General features: G+C 38.8%; 1 protein-coding gene across 1 annotated transcript in view; it reads left to right on the top strand.

Annotated features, from left to right (window-relative positions):
• The first annotated feature begins 14,030 nt into the window (after window positions 1–14,030).
• The window catches only part of LOC139529040 (uncharacterized), a 75,728-nt gene continuing 68,076 nt past the window's right edge, over window positions 14,031–21,682 (top strand). Inside the window, exon 1 of the mRNA XM_071325275.1 lies at window positions 14,031–14,085. Coding sequence (XP_071181376.1) covers window positions 14,031–14,085 — 55 coding nt within the window. The remainder of the gene's footprint in view (window positions 14,086–21,682) is intronic.

A 21,682-nucleotide genomic window follows, 5' to 3' on the forward strand; every position in this document is an offset into this window, starting at 1 on the left:
GGAGAACAGTTAGTTTGTGCCAGGATACAGTATGATTTCTCCGCCTGGTTTCCATGTCATTTAAAAGCGTCACATTTCGTACAAGAAGAGTTTCTTTTTGATCCTAGTGGCCTGCAATTAGCTATGATCTGAAAGCAGAAATCGTAAAATGCATGACGAAAACTGACAAAATTGTGACATTTTTAAATTTTGAAGTTAAGAATAATCATAGAGTACAACCGTCGACCAAAAAGATATTTACAGAAGAAATGTACCTTGGTTTTATCTTTCAGATGGCAAAAAAACTTTTTGGGGACGCTTGTGCTCTATGTTAATTTAAGGATGTTTGCTTGTCATGTTTTGGATTTTTTGTCAGATTTTCGAAATCCTCTGGTTTTATCCACTTGAATGCCTTAAAAAAATTTGCCCATGAACCCCCGTTTTTCTTTTTATAAATCTTTTACATGTATTATTATAAGCCATTTGTAAAAGTCTTATAAAATCTTATTTATTTTTTCATAGTTTTTGAGAACTCTAACTGGTCAATGATAAATCAATGAAAAATCAAGAGAGAACATTTTCCCGCCAAAATTCCAACTGCTTATATCTCGAAAACAAGCACATTGACCCCTATATTTGTTTTGCTTTTTTGATTCCTCAATTAATCCCCTATCAATATTGTCAGTGGAAAAACTATGTGATTTAAGTTGTTTATCCTACATTGATCTTTTGATGTCGTACCTTAATATTTGGATGAAACACAAATATTCGACGAAAAAAGTGATACAAAATGGTTTCTCAATTACTGTGGGTAATTTTACAGACGAAAATGACATCTCATTACAAACCTAAAATATGTATTTATAATAGTTTGGTAATTTTTCTCTCACAAGAACGATATTTTTTTTTCTTATGTTATAGTTATTGACCAAGCAAGTCGGTATATGCCATTTAATCTGCACAGCATGAGATGACCAAATAACCCGAACGACGTAGGAGTTCGGGTTATTGGGTCATCTCGTGCTGTGCAGATTAAATTACATATACCGATTTGATTGGCCAATAACTGTTTTAACACATGACGCAATCAATTTACGTGAACGTTTTAGAAATGTGGACGTTATTCCGCAATCCACTGATCCTAGGAAAGTTTCTTGTAGGGGAAATACGACTTTGGTAAGTTTAAAATTAATATTTTTTTTTTATATTTAGACTCATTCTAAAATTGCGATGTTACAATGGTGTATTTATTTTTATCGTTTCCGTTAAATTTATTCCCAATTTTTATTTAATTGGTGACGATTAAGACTTTGACATATTGTGTACTTTCAAATTGGTGTATGAAAAGAAAAATAACTGCAAGGGTTATTGAGTTTAAATTAGATTAATTGCTTTTGAATTTCTTTCCCTCAATAATATGCTTAGAGAAAAAAAGAACCGAGGAAGATGTTATATTACCTAAATTTTAAATGTTAAATAAACAGAAAATACATTTCTCTTTTAAAACATTTAACCCCCCCCCCCCCCCCCCCCCACCCAACCAATTTCCTTTCTATCTACTGTATTACTCTTTAAGACACGTCCATCTAAATAAAGTCTGATTGATCTCCAGCTAACCAGCTAATCCCCGTTTTGAAACTAACTTAAATATGATCCTCATTAAATTCGATCCAAAAATAGTCCTTTTATAGGAATAGCTATCCAAAAAGTCGTTATAATTCCATTGAGTCTGAAACTAATCCTAATCAGATTTCTTTTATTCGGATATTCTAAGATACATTTCTTTTTTGGCAGAAATTACCAAAAATTGTTTTAACTATCTTTCTAACTTTAAAACACTGATTTAGATTTACGTTGTACACAAAATATAATAAAATAGTTTATGTCCCAGCTTAGATAAAAAAAAAAATGGAACGAGAAACCTTTCGTTTTCCTATTTTGAAACTACGATGTTTGTACGAAGTTCAACTTTGTCGTAATTTCAAGGCAGATAGCGGATTCGGGGGTGGGGGCGAACAGGTCTTTAACCCTTGGATTGGACAAAGTATCGTGTTTTAGCTTAAAATCGTCAATTTTGTCTTTAGTCTCGCTACACTCGGTGATATTTTTTTTAATTTGATAGAATAACGCCCCTTTTAAAATCCAGGAACCGCCCCTTAAGATAAAAATAGATTTGAACTGTGCAGTATATCTGAGGTAGTTAATGCACACCTTTGCTGTGCATTATCCAGATTATAACACAGTAAGAACAAAGAGATTTAACTCTTGCCATGTGTTAATTTCTAATCATGTGCATTGATAAGTTTTAGAATGAATATGCTATAAAATAGTTTGTTAATTCAAATTATATATTGTTCATATTGAATTCTAAAACCAATTTTAAACCTCATTATAGCTTAAGATCAAGTTACAATGATTGAGCTATATCAAAGATTTCTTTAAAGTTTGCATACTTTTGACTTATGCGGCTTAATATATACATATAGCCACATACTAAATCCCTTATAGTAATACATATTACGATGGATTGTATAATTCAAATGACAGCAATATCAATGAATATTGGAACACATTGGCTACAAAAAAAAATCCACATCAACTTAGAATATCAGCAAGTCCTCTTTTTATTCAAAATATTGAATTGTAAACAAATTTCAGTAGTTTCGATATATCAGTCCGAGTCCATACCTGCCAAAAATGCCAATGGGGGGTTTTACGTGCAAGAGGACTCTTTTGATTCCAAATACCCTTCAAGGGGGCCTCTAAATGCACTTTAATGTTGTTTATAGGTTTCTTCATACTTTTGACAGCTTGTAGCATTTATAAAACTAACCAGCTAACTGTTTTGGTTAAGATTGTGGACAAAATTGCTCTTTCCAAATTTCCATTTGGGAGCTTTCATAGGCGAAATCCCCCGCAAATAATGACAGTTGGCAGGTATGTGAGTCGTTTTAACAAAATTATGTGACCGCATCAACCAAAACTGAACTTATTTACACTTTATCATGTAAATATATATGGCGTCATTGTTAACCAATAATATTTCTATGTGAGGAAGGATCCGACGATAAAAATGACACCAACTTTGAAACACAATACATCTACATGTAATCGCTAATCCTGGCTGACCCGACCTCTTGAACTTTTGAAGCATACAACAATCACTTTACCATTGTGGCGTCAGATATTTTGTTTTATGACGACAAAATTTTACGGGAACATGTGACCAAACTCAAGCTGGCAGCCACTTTTATCGGCCAATCAAGATAGCAGCCACTTTTTTCCAGCAGCCAATTTTGACGATATGTCTAAAAACCAAAAAACTGCGTGAGGCTCAAACGTTCCAAAAATCGCTAAATCTTAGTTAAATGCAATCTAACAGCGGAAATCGACAATTTCACGGTTTCTGCTAATTTCTAAAGCATTTCATTCCGTTTTAAATATGTATGTAAGCGGTCTGTCCTTTATTTGACATTCGATAATTGATATTCAATATCCAACCGACTGCTAGCCGTCGGTACAATATTTAAATTTAGTTGAAAATCACTATAAAGCCTGAGGGAAAAGATACCATTCTATGACCCCTTCAAGCTGTCATACATTTTCGTTGTCCTCGAATATAAACCCTGATACAAGCTGTATATTTGTCTTTATGTTATATAGATTTTTATCAATAAAACATTACAGAGGATTCACCAAAGATGTAATTTAATATATAAAATATGAAACAAAATCCAATTACTCCAGAAACATATAGAAATATACATATGGAAAGCCAAAAAAGAAAAGACATTAATAGTGAACACCTACCAGAGACTGCTTAAATGACGGTGACCACCCTAAGACGACTTTGGACCTCTGTGGTGGCCAGACGGGCCCGGATCCCAGAAAAATATTTAACTGGCAAATAGCTTGGATCAATACCTTTGAAATGAGCTAGGTCCGTTTCGGAACTTTGCCGTAGGGATATGTCGAGGAGTACCGAATGTGTGGTTGATATGGAAAATACGTAAATTGGCAACTTTGAACCTCTGTGGTGGCCAGACGGGCCCGGATCCAAGAAAAATATTTAAGTGGGGAATAGCTTGGGTCAATACCTTTAAAATAAGCTAGGTCCGGTTCGGAACTTTGCCGTTGGTATATGCCGAAAAGTACCGAATGTATGCATATGGTTAATACGGAAAATTACGTTAAGGGGCACCTTTGAACCTCTGTGGTGGCCAGACGGGCCCGGATCCCACAAAAATATTTTAGTGGGGAATAGCTTGGGTCAATACCTTTAAAATGAGCTAGGTCCGGTTCGGAACTTTGCCGTAGGGATATGTCGAGGAGTACCGAATGTGTGGTTGATATGGAAAATACGTAAATTGGCAAATTTGAACCTCTGTGGTGGCCAGACGGGCCCGGATCCCAGAAAAATATTTAAGTGGGGAATAGCTTGGGTCAATACCTTTAAAATGAGCTAAGTCCGGTTTGGAACTTTGCCGTTGGTATATGCCGAAAAGTACCGAATGTATGCATATGGTTAATACGGAAAATTACGTTAAGGGGCACCTTTGAACCTCTATGGTGGCCAGACGGGCCCGTATGCCAGAAAAATATTTAAGTGGGGAATAGCTTGGGTCAATACCTTCGAAATGAGCTAGGTCCGGTTCGGAACTTTGCCGTTGGTATATGCCGAAAAGTACCGAATGTATGCATATGGTTAATACGGAAAATTACGTTAAGGGGCACCTTTGAACCTCTGTGGTGGCTAGACAGGCCCGGATCCCAGAAAAATATTTAAATGGGGAATAGCTTGGGTTAATACCTTTAAAATGAGCTAGGTCCGGTTCGGAACTTTGCCGAAGGGATATGTCGAGGAGTACCGAATGTGTGGTTGATATAGAAAATACGTAAATGGGCAACTTTGAAGCTCTGTGGTGGCCAGACGGGCCCGGATCCCAGAAAAAAATTTAACTGGCATATAGCTTGGATCAATACCTTTAAAATGAGCTAAGTCCAGTTCGGAAATTTGCCGTAGGGATATGTCGAGGAGTACCGAATGTGTGGTTGATATGGAAAATACGTAAATTGGCACCTTTGAACCTTTGTGGTGGCCAGACGGGCCCGGATCCCAGAAAAATATTTAAGTGGGGAATAGCTTGGGTCAATACCTTTAAAATGAGCTAGGTTCGGTTCAGAACTTTGCCGTAGGGATATGTCGAGGAGTACCGAATGTGTGGTTGATATGGAAAATACGTAAATTGGCACCTTTGAACCTTTGTGGTGGCCAGACGGGCCCGGATCCCAGAAAAATATTTAAGTGGGGAATAGCTTGGGTCAATACCTTTAAAATGAGCTAGGTCCGGTTCGGAACTTTGCCGTAGGGATATGTCGAGGAGTACCGAATGTGTGGTTGATATGGAAAATACGTAAATTGGCACCTTTGAACCTTTATGGTGGCCAGACGGGCCCAGATCCCAGAAAAATATTTAAGTGGCAAATAGCTTAGATCAATACCTTTGAAATGAGCTAGGTCCGGTTCGGAACTTTGCCGTAGGGATATGTCAAGGAGTACCGAATGTGTGGTTGATATGGAAAATACGTAAATTGGCAAATTTGAACCTCTGTGGTGGCCAGACGGGCCCGGATCCCAGAAAAATATTTAAGTGGGGAATAGCTTGGGTCAATACCTTTAAAATGAGCTAAGTCCGGTTTGGAACTTTGCCGTTGGTATATGCCGAAAAGTACCGAATGTATGCATATGGTTAATACGGAAAATTACGTTAAGGGGCACCTTTGAACCTCTATGGTGGCCAGACGGGCCCGTATGCCAGAAAAATATTTAAGTGGGGAATAGCTTGGGTCAATACCTTCGAAATGAGCTAGGTCCAGTTCGGAACTTTGCCGTTGGTATATGCCGAAAAGTACCGAATGTATGCATATGGTTAATACGGAAAATTACGTTAAGGGGCACCTTTGAACCTCTGTGGTGGCTAGACAGGCCCGGATCCCAGAAAAATATTTAAATGGGGAATAGCTTGGGTCAATACCTTTAAAATGAGCTAGGTCCGGTTCGGAACTTTGCCGAAGGGATATGTCGAGGAGTACCGAATGTGTGGTTGATATATAAAATACGTAAATGGGCAACTTTGAAGCTCTGTGGTGGCCAGACGGGCCCGGATCCCAGAAAAATATTTAAGTGGGGAATAGCTTGGGTCAATACCTTTAAAATGAGCTAAGTCCAGTTCGGAACTTTGCCGTAGGGATATGTCGAGGAGTACCGAATGTGTGGTTGATATGGAAAATACGTAAATTGGCACCTTTGAACCTTTGTGGTGGCCAGACGGGCCCGGATCCCAGAAAAATATTTAAGTGGGGAATAGCCTGGGTCAATACCTTTAAAATGAGCTAGGTCCGGTTCGGAACTTTGCCGTAGGGATATGTCGAGGAGTACCGAATGTGTGGTTGATATGGAAAATACGTAAATTGGCACCTTTGAACCTTTATGGTGGCCAGACGGGCCCGGATCCCAGAAAAATATTTAAGTGGCAAATAGCTTAGATCAATACCTTTGAAATGAGCTAGGTCCGGTTCGGAACTTTGCCGTAGGGATATGTCAAGGAGTACCGAATGTGTGGTTGATATGGAAAATACGTAAATTGGCAAATTTGAACCTCTGTGGTGGCCAGACGGGCCCGGATCCCAGAAAAATATTTAAGTGGGGAATAGCTTGGGTCAATACCTTTAAAATGAGCTAAGTCCGGTTTGGAACTTTGCCGTTGGTATATGCCGAAAAGTACCGAATGTATGCATATGGTTAATACGGAAAATTACGTTAAGGGGCACCTTTGAACCTCTATGGTGGCCAGACGGGCCCGTATGCCAGAAAAATATTTAAGTGGGGAATAGCTTGGGTCAATACCTTCGAAATGAGCTAGGTCCAGTTCGGAACTTTGCCGTTGGTATATGCCGAAAAGTACCGAATGTATGCATATGGTTAATACGGAAAATTACGTTAAGGGGCACCTTTGAACCTCTGTGGTGGCTAGACAGGCCCGGATCCCAGAAAAATATTTAAATGGGGAATAGCTTGGGTCAATACCTTTAAAATGAGCTAGGTCCGGTTCGGAACTTTGACGAAGGGATATGTCGAGGAGTACCGAATGTGTGGTTGATATATAAAATACGTAAATGGGCAACTTTGAAGCTCTGTGGTGGCCAGACGGGCCCGGATCCCAGAAAAAAATTTAACTGTCATATAGCTTGGATCAATACCTTTAAAATGAGCTAAGTCCAGTTCGGAAATTTGCCGTAGGGATATGTCGAGGAGTACCGAATGTGTGGTTGATATGGAAAATACGTAAATTGGCACCTTTGAACCTTTGTGGTGGCCAGACGGGTGCCCAGAAAAATATTTAAGTGGGGAAGAGCTTGGGTCAATACCTTTAAAATGAGCTAGGTCCAGTTCGGAACTTTGCCGTAGGGATATGTCGAGGAGTACCGAATGTGTGGTTGATATGGAAAATACGTAAATGGGCAACTTTGAACCTCTATGGTGGCCAGACGGGCCAAGATCCCAGAAAAATATTTAACTGGCAAATAGCTTTGATCAATACCTTTGAAATGAGCTAGGTCCGGTTCGGAACTTTGCCGTAGGGATATGTCGAGGAGTACCGAATGTGTGGTTGATATGGAAAATACGTAAATTGGCAACTTTGAACCTCTGTGGTGGTCAGACGGGCCCGGATCCCAGAAAAATATTTAAGTGGGGAATAGCTTGGGTCAATACCTTTAAAATGAGCTAGGTACGGTTCGGAACTTTGCCGTTGGTATATGCCGAAAAGTACCGAATGTATTCATATGGTTAATACGGAAAATCGCGTTAAGGGGCACCTTTGAACCTCTGTGGTGGCCAGACGGGCCCGGATCCCAGAAAAATATTTAAGTAAGGAATAGCCTAGGTCAATACCTTTGAAATGAGCTTGGAAAGGTTCGAAAATTACCGTAAAGATATTCTTAGGACTTCCGAATGTAAGATTGTTGAAGAATCTCAATAAATGCGTTGTGTTTTCTATATACGTTTAAATGTAGTGATAGGTAATGAATAATACAATAACATCACTTACTATAGCGTTATAGTTACAACGTTACCATAGCATAATGTTTGTACCTTGCGTATTTTCCGAAGTTTGTAACGAAAAATTGTAAGAAAATGTAAGTTCACAATATAGATAAAAGAAATTTAAATTTATGTCCATCTCAAATAAAATAATCTAGTTCCTTAACCTTAACTGATCACAACTAAAGTTTATCTCATAGGATTTTTCTTCTGCCGCCTACTGTAGCATAACTCAGCGGTAATTTTCTTTATGCGTTGTAAGTTCCTTTCTTGTATCTATTTGGCTTCTTGACTCTAACAGTTGAAGGTGTGTTCGTTCGTCTACGTAGCAAGATACTTTCTTTGAAATTTTCCTTAAGTGGGTTCATGTGCGATCTACTTTGTACGAGCCATTGTGATGTGTTTTCTGGTCTTCTTTTGGCAACGGTCGTGCCTGAAGGTATATCATCTGAACGGTCATGTTTCCATAGCAACTTTGTCGTGGACTTTCCTTTTTCGCTGTGTTCTTGTCTTCAATGACGTTTACCAGAGCTATAGATGTTGTCGGATGGTTGATGTTTCTATTGTTTAGTCCTGATAACACACATCCGAACTTTGACTGTACAACGATTGGTCCTTTTCCTCTTATAACTCTGTCCTCGATAATTTACCAGTAGTAGTCGGTGCCTATGAGTAAGTCAATTTCGAAACGTTCTGTACTTAAGTTTAAATGTTGAAAGTTCCTTGTAGTCTGTGAAATCTTGTTTTAAATCGGAACGGCAATCTCTGGAACAATGAGTGTGTCGATATGGACTTTTTCTCCTGTGTCGGTCTGTAACTGTATTTTTGCAGTGTCTAAGTTGCGAACCTTCTGGGATAAATTTCAAATCACAGACGGATGGATGCTTACTTTTTCTGTAGGATTTATTTCTAATTTATCAGTTAATTTCTGAGTTATAAAATTGAAGAAGGCTGTGTTCCCTCGTCAAATAAGATGTTACTTTCTAGTTCTTGGTCGTTATTTACAACTGGTGCAGTTGTTGTTTTCGGGAGAATGTCGTGACTCTGATGTGATGGATACATTACTGTAGTCTCGTTTGGTGTTTCAACTACGTTGATTACTGACTATTGTATTGTAGGCTGCGGTGTCATACCTGGAATTACCTCTTTTCCTTTACATATGCTAGTATGATGTATTCCGTTACACTTTTTGCATCGTTCAGTAGAGTGGCATGCGGCTAATTAGTGTGACCCTTTACAGTTAGAGCATAACTGTTTCTGTTTTACAATTTGATTTCTTATGTTTACGTCTGTTACTTCAGGGCACTCCGCCGGATAGTGCTCAGCTAAACAAAATATACATGTATGTGTATTTACCATCTTACGTGTGTCTTTGAATTCGCTCTTGTATGAATGTGATTGCGTACCCATAAAAAAGTGCAGTGGCGTACAATATGTCTGAACTCATGACTCCTTCGCCAGCTTTAAGTATTTCAATCTCTTTAGTTATTGCTATTCGTATATTTTTTCAATATCAAGTTATATCTCCCCCGTTTTCTTGCAATAGATTTTCTCATGTCAATCGGTAACTTGTTCAAAACTAAAGCGAATCATACATCTCTTGTGTTTGACAAAGTGACTCTAATCCTCGCACATATGATTCAAGTTTGTCTCCGTAAGATCTCAAGCTAAATGCATCATTTGTCGGTGCGGGTAAGCTCATGAGTGATTTTATGTAAGCATTAAAAAATTGTGTGAGTTTCCAAATCTCTCTCTTAGCAAACAAACAGCTGTCTCATAATTGGTGTGCGTAAGCGCAAATCCTGCTATGGTTTGGGCGGCGGTTCTTATAAGCTGGGCTTTCAGATAACTAAATTTCTGTATTGGTGTAAGGCTTCTATTTTAGTGTATGGTACATTCGTAAAAGTCCCAAAATGTGCTCAACTGCAAAACATACCCGTCAAAATGTGACTAATCTAATTAAAATAATCTATGATTTACATTACTAAATACATTTGGTAGTTGGGCTGGTGGTTGTATATACGAACAATCTTCCTGAGTACTGTATGATTGTAAAATCGGACCAATAAAGTTGCTTGATTGATTTCCGGTAGGATTTTCCTCCGATGGAATTCGTTTTCTAGTGTTTAGCATGTAAACAGCTGATGTGTTTGTATAAATAGCGTTTGATGTAGGTATATAGCATTCAGTGTTAGCGTTCATTCTTTACTTTCTTTTAAATTAGAATTATTGTTGGGGGATTTGATTGTTTGCTTAAGTTTTCGTATTTGCTTTAGTTTAATGTCTAAATCAAACATATACTCATCCGAGTCTGTAATTTCTTGTTCAATGTGATCCTCGTGTTGGATTTCTTTAATCTTCTCGTTTAAATCATGAATAATCTTCTTTTTCTGGGTTACGGCATACTCTATGGCTTTGAATTCCTCCATTTTGACGTTTTCAGGATTCTCTTTCAGCTCCTCGAATTTGATCCATAGCTTCGTCACTGCTGCTCTGTTGCCGACACGTATTGCCTTTAACGCCCGTCACGGCACCATAAATGTTAAAAAAATCTCAATAAATGCGTTGTGTGTTCTATATACGTTTAATCGTCATGATAGCTAATGAATAATACAATAACATCACTCACTATAGCGTTATGGTAACAACGTTACCATAGCATAATGTTTGTATTTGTGTATTTTCTGACATGATTATTATGAAAATATGTTAAGGCACAACTTTTAATCCCAATTGTGGTCAGGATTGCCATGATCTCAGAAAAATATTAAATCGGAACTTTGCCGTAAGGATATGCTAAGATGTTCCGAATATGTGGTTTGTAAGTTAAATACGTTATATGAATTTCGGAACCACTGTAATGCAGATGGCTCTGGATTATATAAAAAAAAAGTAGTGAATAGCCTGGGTTCATACCAGTGGTGTAGAATAGAGAATGCTGCAACACTTTCAATTTTAGTAATTAACAGTGAACGTGAAAGTAGGAAGGTGACAGTGAAAAAAGTGACGTCATATTAGTAAGTAAAAGTTATGACGTAACATTATACAGGTAAATAAGCATCATGGTGTAAAAGTTAAAGTAGTCTGATTTAAAACTGCTCATTAAGGTGTTTAAGGTTTTAGAGTAAGGTGTATTAGGGTAAGGGGTGTTAGGGTTAGAATTTGAATAGGAGTACGGGGTGGTGTTTTTTAAAATGAAAAAAAAAACAGAATATAGGAATATTTTTATAAGTATTAGGATTATTAAGGCATCTTATAATCAATATTATTTCATTGATCTGAATACCTTTGACACAAAAGAAAAACAAAAATGGAAGGACCTGCCAACAAGTGAGGTGAACCAAATTATTGACACTACAAGTGGGAATGAAATAATTTGTGATACTTACCTACTAATCTTGAAGTCAATAAAACGGGTAACAAGTAAGGTGTGGGCTTGTAGTGGGTTGTATTACGAAACACGAACGTTGGAAGGACCGTTCATCAGAAGTACGACTGTCTATACCCTTATTAGACCGAAAACCGCGTAGTAGTACGTGTCATTATTTTTCTTTTCACATCTAGTAAACATTAGATTACAAAAGTTACAAGTGGTGGTTAGGGGTGTAAAGTTGAAAAAAAAAATAATCATAAAAGACACATGTGTGTAAGTATTAAATAAACAATGGCATTAACAAACAAAAACATACCGGGTACGCCTAGATTGTCAGTTAATATACATGCTATACATAATAAAGAGGTTGCGCTAGGTTTATAAAGACATAACCAACGGGTCATTTACAAATAACGGTAAACTAATTACATCGAATGGCAAAGGATTTGGGGTTAAAAGGATATAGTATAAACCCAAAAGACGTGTTGGTAAAGCTTATTGAAGACAAAACGCATCAAGTGTTACCCCATACAGAAGTGTTCACTAAAAATGAATTAATACTAAAAGCAAAGAAACGTGGTATACCTTACATATAGATCAAGATAAAGGAAAAAGGGCTGCAACAAGACATAGCTAAGACACCTGTTATTAAGATGAAAGATGGTAGAAAAGAACTACAGTGTTTATTGAACCATTTGTTAATTCATTTTTAAGGCAAGTCGAAGTGCTTTACATACATTTGATTCGTAAAATTTCAGAAGACAACTTAAAGTAGGCATCGAAGGTGCTTCTAGTACAGTTGGTAAAAAAAACCTTGCAACAGGTGACAGTGATTCCACTTTTAAGGTCAACTCAAGCATGGCAAGTTAGTATTACTGAATCAACCAACTAAGACACTGAACTAACAGTAATGATAGAAAAGGCAAAAGAAAGCATAGCAACTTGCATGCGTGATGGAAGTAAGTGAACGTTAGTCATATTGTAGAAGTACACCTTCATATGAATAAATTGTATCCCTGATGTTTGAGTCTTACCTACGCCTTTCAGTAAAACTAGCACAGAAGAAGGCCATTATTCTCACAATCACATCATGAATAGGTGGATCAGAAAAGTACATTTTACGAGTGAGTCAATACAAAAAATACAAAAAAATACCCGTTAAAAATTAAAAAAACATCAGAAAGAATAGAACTCACACAAACACGTTGTATTTAACCAATGCTACTAAACATCATTACTGTTGGATAAAAAGTTTGTACTTGTTTGGCTTTATAAATATTTTGATATGAGCGTCACTGATGAGTCTTATGTAGACGAAACGCGCGTCTGGCGTACAAAATTATAATCCTGGTACTTTGATAACTATTTACACCACTGGGTCGATGCCACTGCTGGTGGACGTTTCGTCCCCGAGGGTATAACCAGCCCAGTAGTCAACACTTCGGTGTTGACATGAATATCAATATTGTGGTCATTTTTATAAATTTCCCGTTTACAAAACTGAATTTTTCGAAAAACTAAGGATTTTCTTATCCCAGGAATAGATTACCTTAGCCGTATTTGGCACAACTTTTTGGAATTTTGGATCCTAAATGCTCTTCAACTTTGTACTTGTTTGGCTTTATAAATATTTTGATATGAGCGTCACTGATGAGTCTTAAGTAGACGAAACGCGCGTCTGGCGTACAAAATTATAATCCTGGTACTTTGATAACTATATACACCACTGGGTCGATGCCACTGCTGGTGGACGTTTCGTCCCCGAGGGTATTACCAGCCCAGTAGTCAACACTTCGGTGTTGACATGAATATCAATATTGTGGTCATTTTTATAAATTTCCCGTTTACAAAACTGACTTTTTCGAAAAACTAAGGATTTTCTTATCCCAGGAATAGATTACCTTAGCCGTATTTGGCACAACTTTTTGTAATTTTGGATCCCAAATGCTCTTCAACTTTGTACTTGTTTGGCTTTATAAATATTTTGATATGAGCGTCACTGATGAGTCTTATGTAGACGAAACGCGCGTCTGGCATACAAAATTATAATCCTGGTACTTTGATAACTATTATCACATTTGTTAAGTCCCCAAGTGTCATCCCACAATGGTAAAGTGTTTTTGTTGAAGATGTTTCAATCATTGTTAAAGTGAGGACTTTTTAGACGAACATTTAATGTATTGTGATAAGATGAATGGAGTGAAAATCGAAATTCCAGAAGAAGATACCATTACAATATCTTACAACATAGTACCAACGTAAAATGCGATTTCCTTATGTTATTTATGCTGACATTCAATGTAGCTCAGAACAGATAGACACTTGCCAACCTGACAAATTAAAAGCTTACACGGATGTTAACTAACAAAATACACCTTCTGGTTTTACTACCGTGTCCAGTATGCTCATAGGGAATCTAAAGAAACAAAAGTGTACTCACTGGAAGACATTGTTCAGAGATTTGTGGCTTGTATGGAAGAGATAATGAAGGCGATTGCAGACATCTACATTGATAAAAGACCTGGTGATGACTGAAGAAGATCCCAATGTTTTACAGCGAGTTAAGATTGTCACATGTGCGATGATGAATTAGGTGAAGACAAAGTGCGTGATCACGAGCGTTCGACAGGTAAGTATCGTGGTGCAGCACATAAAAAAAATGTAACTTAGACTGTCAATTACTGGTAAGAAATGCTTTTCATTGATTCGTGTAAGTTTATGTTAAATTCGTCCGACACCTTATATATTTAGCTTAGAATTTAAAGTTGAACCAATTTAAGGTATGAAAGTCGTGATTTAGGTAGAATAATGAATTTATGATAAATAATTAAAAATAAAATGTTTATCTTACGATTTCATGAAGGTCATTACGACATGACGAAACCACAACTACTATCTGCTGACCGACTTAATAATAAACACATTAGTGTGGCTGACTATGTTCATGTACTACATTTGTTTACTATTTTTTTTTTAGAAATCTGAAACAGTGTTGTTTCCAATGGTTGGTATTAACCAAAGTGCATCGTGTGTCAAAACTTTAACAATCAATTTGGCTTTAAATTTTCATTGACTTGAACACTAACCTTAGAATCATAGCCAGCATCGTATCTAAAAAGTATTCCTTTAAACTGATGAACAACTCAATGTTTGAAAATACCATGGAAAACACACGTTAACGGGTGAATATAATATTAATGACTACTGATAAGCAACCGTTGAAACTAATAGCTACACCCAACTGTGACCAATTCGTGGTGTGTAACGAGTCCATGGTAGTAGTAAACATAAAGAAAACCAAACTAAAGTTTAACAAGCCTGTGTACTAAGGAGCAATTCTCTTAGACATTTCAAAGATTTTAAATGTAGGACATTCATTTGGACTTTGTGCGTAAACCAACGGGAACAAAGTTCGACAATTGTTTACCGACACTGATAGTTAAGCCTATTAAATTTAAACCGACGACTTTTACAAAGACATATCTCACATCCAAAACAAGATTGACACATCAAACTATTGTATGGACAACCCGTTTTCGAATTCCGACCAACGTCAACAAAAACAAAAATGCTTGGTATGCATGTGGTGGTCAAAAGATGGCTAACTTTGTATGGATTCTTACAAGATGTGTTAATATTGAATGGGTGATGGTCAACACACCAGGAAAGCTAAAGGAACGAAGAAACAAGTCAATTGCAAGACGTGTTTGATGACCTTTTAACATTTCCATTATGAGACCTGGAACCCATTGGACGTGTTAGTTTAAGACGACAACAAGCAAAGCGTATTTTGATTCTTACGGACTTTAATTCCCCCTTACGTAATGGTAAATTACTTGAAACTTAAGATCTACTACATCACCGATGAACTTCAAATAAGAGCACCAGTGGGGTCTGTGGACACTTTTGTTTGTATTTGTCACAATTGTTGTCTGAAGGAAAACCTTGATGAAGTTACGTTTCCAAGACAGACAAATTTGGACTTTATAGAAATTGAGAAATAAATAGGAGTCAATTGCTTGAAGAATTGAACATGAACAACAATCCTATCACTAACATTAAATCTTAGAATAATAATACGGATGCTGCAACAAAACGACGAGTCATGCGTCAATTGAAACACTATACGAAACCGTTAGAATTAAAATTACAATCCGCGTGTAACCAGATAAAGAGAGATATAAAACGACTAGAGAAAGGATATGATACAGTCATTAAAGAACTCGAGAAAAAGGTAGATGAGTTTAAGACCCCTCTGCACCAAAAACTCGAGGTAAATCAGATTAAAAACTCGACACATAAAACATTGATGAACTCTTGAAACTTTAGTTGTCAATAGAAGCTTAAGACCAAATCAAGGAAAATCTAGAGAGTCTGAGGATGTGTATTCTATCAAAACATGCTGGTGGGAGATTAAAATCCGTTAGTGGTTTATTATTTGGTAAAGACGTAGTCCAGATGTTTAAGCCTTCACCACATTAATACTCGCATAACGAAAGTATCCTTTATAATCTTGGGCAAATTGTCAAAGCCTATACTTGCTAAAAGGTTGGTACTGCAAATCGTATTGTTTGAATCAAGAGTTTAATGACTTAGGTTACCCTTTTCATGGAACAAAGACCTCTTTCACCCACACCTGTTTTGTTTTCGCAAGACCTTTCCGATGCGGTTCAAATCCTGAACCTTCTTTTAAGTTAAGGTTCATAAAAAGAACTTTGTACTTTTTCGTCAGTAAAATCTTTGATGCGATACCTTTGGGCTTAAGTGTTTAACACTTGGGACACCAGTTAAGACTTTTCTCGGTCCACCTTTTTAAACATTCTTTTATTTAAATTTTAAAACTGTGTCCGTCCCCTACTTTAAATTTAACCTGTTTCAATGAAAGAAGGTTACCAAACAAGTTCCATACACTTTATATTCGTGTTCTTTTTTACTAGCATTATAAGCAGCCATCTTAATTTATCTATATTTGGAGGTGTTGTACTAATGAAAGATATTGGCCATTATAGGGATTCAAAGGTGTGTCTTAACGTACTTTTCATATTAACTACACATGCTTTCGGAAATCCTAGGCTTATCTCTACGGCAAAGTTCCGAACCAGACCTATCACATTTTAAAGGTATTGACCCGAGCTATTCGCCACTTCAAAATTTTTCTGGGAACCGGCACTGTCTGGCCACCACAGAGGTTCAAAATTGTCCATTTACGTACATGTATTTTCTATATCAACAATACATTCGGTATTCCTCGACATATCCCTACGGCAAAGTTCCGAACCGGACCTGGCTGATTTTTAAGGTACTGACCAAGGCTATTACCAACTTAAGTATTTTCTGGGATCCGGGCCCGTCTGGCCACCACAAAGGTTCAAGGGTGCCCCTTAACGTCAATTTCCGTATTAACCACACATTCGGTATTTTTCGGCATATACCAACGTCAAAGTTCCAAACCGGACCTATCTCATTTTAAAGGTATTGAATAAAGCTATTCCCCACTGAAATATTTTCTGGGATCCGGGCCCGTCTGGCCAACACAGAGGTTCAAAGGTGCCCCTTAACGTAATTTTACGTATTAACCATATGCATACATTCGGTACTTTTCGGCATATACCAACGGCAAAGTTCCGAACTGGACCTAGCTCATTTTAAAGGTATTGACCCAAGCTATTCCCCACTTAAATATTTTTCTGAGATCCGGGCCCGTCAGCTGGCCACCACAGAGGTTCAAAGTTGCCCATTTACGTATTTTCCATATCAACCACACATTCGGTACTCCTCGACATATCCCTACGGCAAAGTTCCGAACCGGACCTAGCTCATTTCAAAGGTATTGATCCAAACTATTTGCCACTTAAATATTTTTCTGGGATCCGGGCCCGTCTGGTCACCACAGAGGTTCAAAGGTGCCCCTTAACGTAATTTTCCGTATTAACCATATGCATACATTCGGTACTTTTCGGCATATACCAAAGGCAAAAATCCGAACCGGACCTAGCTCATTTCAAAGGTATTGATCCAAGCTATTTGCCACTTAAATATTTTTCTGGGATCCGGGCCCGTCTGGCTACCACAGAGGTTCAAAGTTGCCCAATTACGTATTTTCCATATCAACCACACATTCGGTACTCCTCGACATATTCCTACGGCAAAGTTCCGAACCGGACCTAGCTCATTTCAAAGGTATTGATCCAAGCTATTTGCCACTTAAATATTTTTCTGGGATCCGGGCCCGTCTGGTCACCACAGAGGTTCATAGGTGCCCCTTAACGTAATTTTCCGTATTAACCATATGCATACATTCGGTACTTTTCGGAATATACCAACGGCAAAGTTCCGAACCGGACCTAGCTCATTTTAAAGGTATTGACCTAAGCTATTTCCCACTTAAATATTTTTCTGGGATCCGGGCCCGTCTGGCTACCACAGAGGTTCAAAGTTGCCAATTTACGTATTTTCCATATCAACCACACATTCGGTACTCCTCGACATATCCCTACGGCAAAGTTCCGAACCGGACCTAGGTCATTTCAAAGGTATTGATCCAAGCTTTTTGCCAATTAAATATTTTTCTGGGATCCGGGCCCGTCTGGCTACCACAGAGGTTCAAAGTTGCCCAGTTACGTATTTTCCATATCAACCACACATTCGGTACTCCTCGACATATTCCTACGGCAAAGTTCCGAACCGGACCTAGCTCATTTCAAAGGTATTGATCCAAGCTATTTGCCACTTAAATATTTTTCTGGGATCCGGGCCCGTCCGACCACCACAGAGGTTCAAAGTTGCCAACTTACGTATTTTCCATATCAACCACACATTCGGTACTCCTCGACATATCCCTACGGCAAAGTTCCGAACCGGACCTAGCTCATTTCAAAGGTATTGATCCAAACTATTTGCCACTTAAATATTTTTCTGGGATCCGGGCCCGTCTGGTCACCACAGAGGTTCAAAGGTGCCCCTTAACGTAATTTTCCGTATTAACCATATGCATACATTCGGTACTTTTCGGCATATACCAAAGGCAAAAATCCGAACCGGACCTAGCTCATTTCAAAGGTATTGATCCAAGCTATTTGTCACTTAAATATTTTCTGGGATCCGGGCCCGTCTGGCTACCACAGAGGTTCAAAGTTGCCCAGTTACGTATTTTCCATATCAACCACACATTCGGTACTCCTCGACATATCCCTACGGCAAAGTTCCGAACCGGACCTAGCTCATTTCAAAGGTATTGATCCAAGCTATTTGCCACTTAAATATTTTTCTGGGATCCGGGCCCGTCTGGCTACCACAGAGGTTCAAAGTTGCCCAATTACGTATTTTCCATATCAACCACACATTCGGTACTCCTCGACATATTCCTACGGCAAAGTTCCGAACCGGACCTAGCTCATTTCAAAGGTATTGATCCAAGCTATTTGCCACTTAAATATTTTTCTGGGATCCGGGCCCGTCTGGTCACCACAGAGGTTCAAAGGTGCCCCTTAACGTAATTTTCCGTATTAACCATATGCATACATTCGGTACTTTTCGGCATATACCAACGGCAAAGTTCCGAACCGGACCTAGCTCATTTTAAAGGTATTGACCTAAGCTATTCCCCACTTAAATATTTTTCTGGGATCCGGGCCCGTCTGGCTACCACAGAGGTTCAAAGTTGCCAATTTACGTATTTTCCATATCAACCACACATTCGGTACTCCTCGACATATCCCTACGGCAAAGTTCCGAACCGGACCTAGGTCATTTCAAAGGTATTGATCCAAGCTTTTTGCCAATTAAATATTTTTCTGGGATCCGGGCCCGTCTGGCTACCACAGAGGTTCAAAGTTGCCCAGTTACGTATTTTCCATATCAACCACACATTCGGTACTCCTCGACATATTCCTACGGCAAAGTTCCGAACCGGACCTAGCTCATTTCAAAGGTATTGATCCAAGCTATTTGCCACTTAAATATTTTTCTGGGATCCGGGCCCGTCTGGTCACCACAGAGGTTCAAAGGTGCCCCTTAACGTAATTTTCAGTATTAACCATATGCATACATTCGGTACTTTTCGGCATATACCAACGGCAAAGTTCCGAACTGGACCTAGCTCATTTCAAAGGTATTGACCCAAGCTATTCCCCACTTAAATATTTTTCTGGGATCCGGGTCCGTCCGGCTACCACAGAGGTTCAAAGTTGCCAATTTACGTATTATCCGTATCAACCACACATTCGGTACTTCTCGACATATCCCTACGGCAAAGTTCCGAACCGGACCTAGGTCATTTCAAAGGTATTGATCCAAGCTATTTGCCACTTAAATATTTTTCTGGGATCCGGGCATGTCTGGCTACTACAGAGATTCAAAGTTGCCCATTTACGTATTTTCCATATCAACCACACATTCGGTACTCCTCGACATATCTTACGGCAAAGTTCCGAACCGGACCTAGCTCATTTCAAAGGTATTGATCCAAGCTATTTGCCACTTAAATATTTTTCTGGGATCCGGGCCCATCTGGTCACCACAGAGGTTCAAAGGTGCCCCTTAACGTAATTTTCCGTATTAACCATATGCATACATTCGGTACTTTTCGGCATATACCAACGGCAAAGTTCCGAACCGGACCTAGCTCATTTTAAAGGTATTGACCCAAGCTATTCCCCACTTAAATATTTTTCTGGGATCCGGGCCCGTCTGGCTACCACAGATGTTCAAAATTGCCAATTTACGTATTTTCCATATCAACCACACATTCGGTACTCCTCGACATATCCCTACGGCAAAGTTCCGAACCGGACCTAGCTCATTTCAAAGGTATTGATCCAAGCTATTTGCCACTTAAATATTTTTCTGGGATCCGGGCCCGTCTGGTCACCACAGAGGTTCAAAGGTGCCCCTTAACGTAATTATCAGTATTAACCATATGCATACATTCGGTACTTTTCGGCATATACCAACGGCAAAGTTCCGAACCGGACCTAGCTCATTTTAAAGGTATTGACCCAAGCTATTCCCCACTTAAATATTTTTCTGGGATCCGGGCCCGTCTGGCTACCACAGAGGTTCAAAGTTGCCAATTTACGTATTTTCCATATCAACCACACATTTGGTACTCCTCGACATATCCCTACGGCAAAGTTCCGAACCGGACCTAGCTCATTTCAAAGGTATTGATCCAAGCTATTTGCCACTTAAATATTTTTCTGGGATCCGGGCACGTCTGGTCACCACAGAGGTTAAAAGGTGCCCCTTAACGTAATTTTCAGTATTAACCATATGCATACATTCGGTACTTTTCGGCATATACCAACGGCAAAGTTCCGAACCGGACCTAGCTCATTTCAAAGGTATTGATCCAAGCTATTTGCCTCTTAAATATTTTTCTGGGATCCGGGCATGTCTGGCTACTACAGAGGTTCAAAGTTGCCCATTTACGTATTTTCCATATCAACCACACATTCGGTACTCCTCGACATATCTTACGGCAAAGTTCCGAACCGGACCTAGCTCATTTCAAAGGTATTGATCCAAGCTATTTGCCACTTAAATATTTTTCTGGGATCCGGGCACGTCTGGTCACCACAGAGGTTCAAAGGTGCCCCTTAACGTAATTTTCCGTATTAACCATATGCATACATTCGGTACTTTTCGGCATATACCAACGGCAAAGTTCCGAACCGGACCTAGCTCATTTTAAAGGTATTGACCCAAGCTATTCCCCACTTAAATATTTTTCTGGGATCCGGGCCTGTCTGGCTACCACAGAGGTTCAAAGTTGCCAATTTACGTATTTTCCATATCAACCACACATTCGGTACTCCTCGACATATCCCTACGGCAAAGTTCCGAACCACACCTAGGTCATTTCAAAGGTATTGATCCAAGCTTTTTGCCACTTAAATATTTTTCTGGGATCCGGGCCCGTCTGGCTACCACAGAGGTTCAAAGTTGCCCAGTTACGTATTTTCCATATCAACCACACATTCGGTACTCCTCGACATATCCCTACGGCAAAGTTCCGAACCGGACCTAGCTCATTTCAAAGGTATTGATCCAAGCTATTTGCCACTTAAATATTTTTCTGGGATCCGGGCATGTCTGGCTACTAGAGAGGTTCAAAGTTGCCCATTTATGTATTTTCCATATCAACCACACATTCGGTACTCCTCGACATATCTTACGGCAAAGTTCCGAACCGGACCTAGCTCATTTCAAAGGTATTGATCCAAGCT

The sequence above is a fragment of the Mytilus edulis genome, chromosome 6, assembly GCF_963676685.1.
Source record: "Mytilus edulis chromosome 6, xbMytEdul2.2, whole genome shotgun sequence".
Lineage (NCBI taxonomy): Eukaryota > Metazoa > Mollusca > Bivalvia > Mytilida > Mytilidae > Mytilus > Mytilus edulis.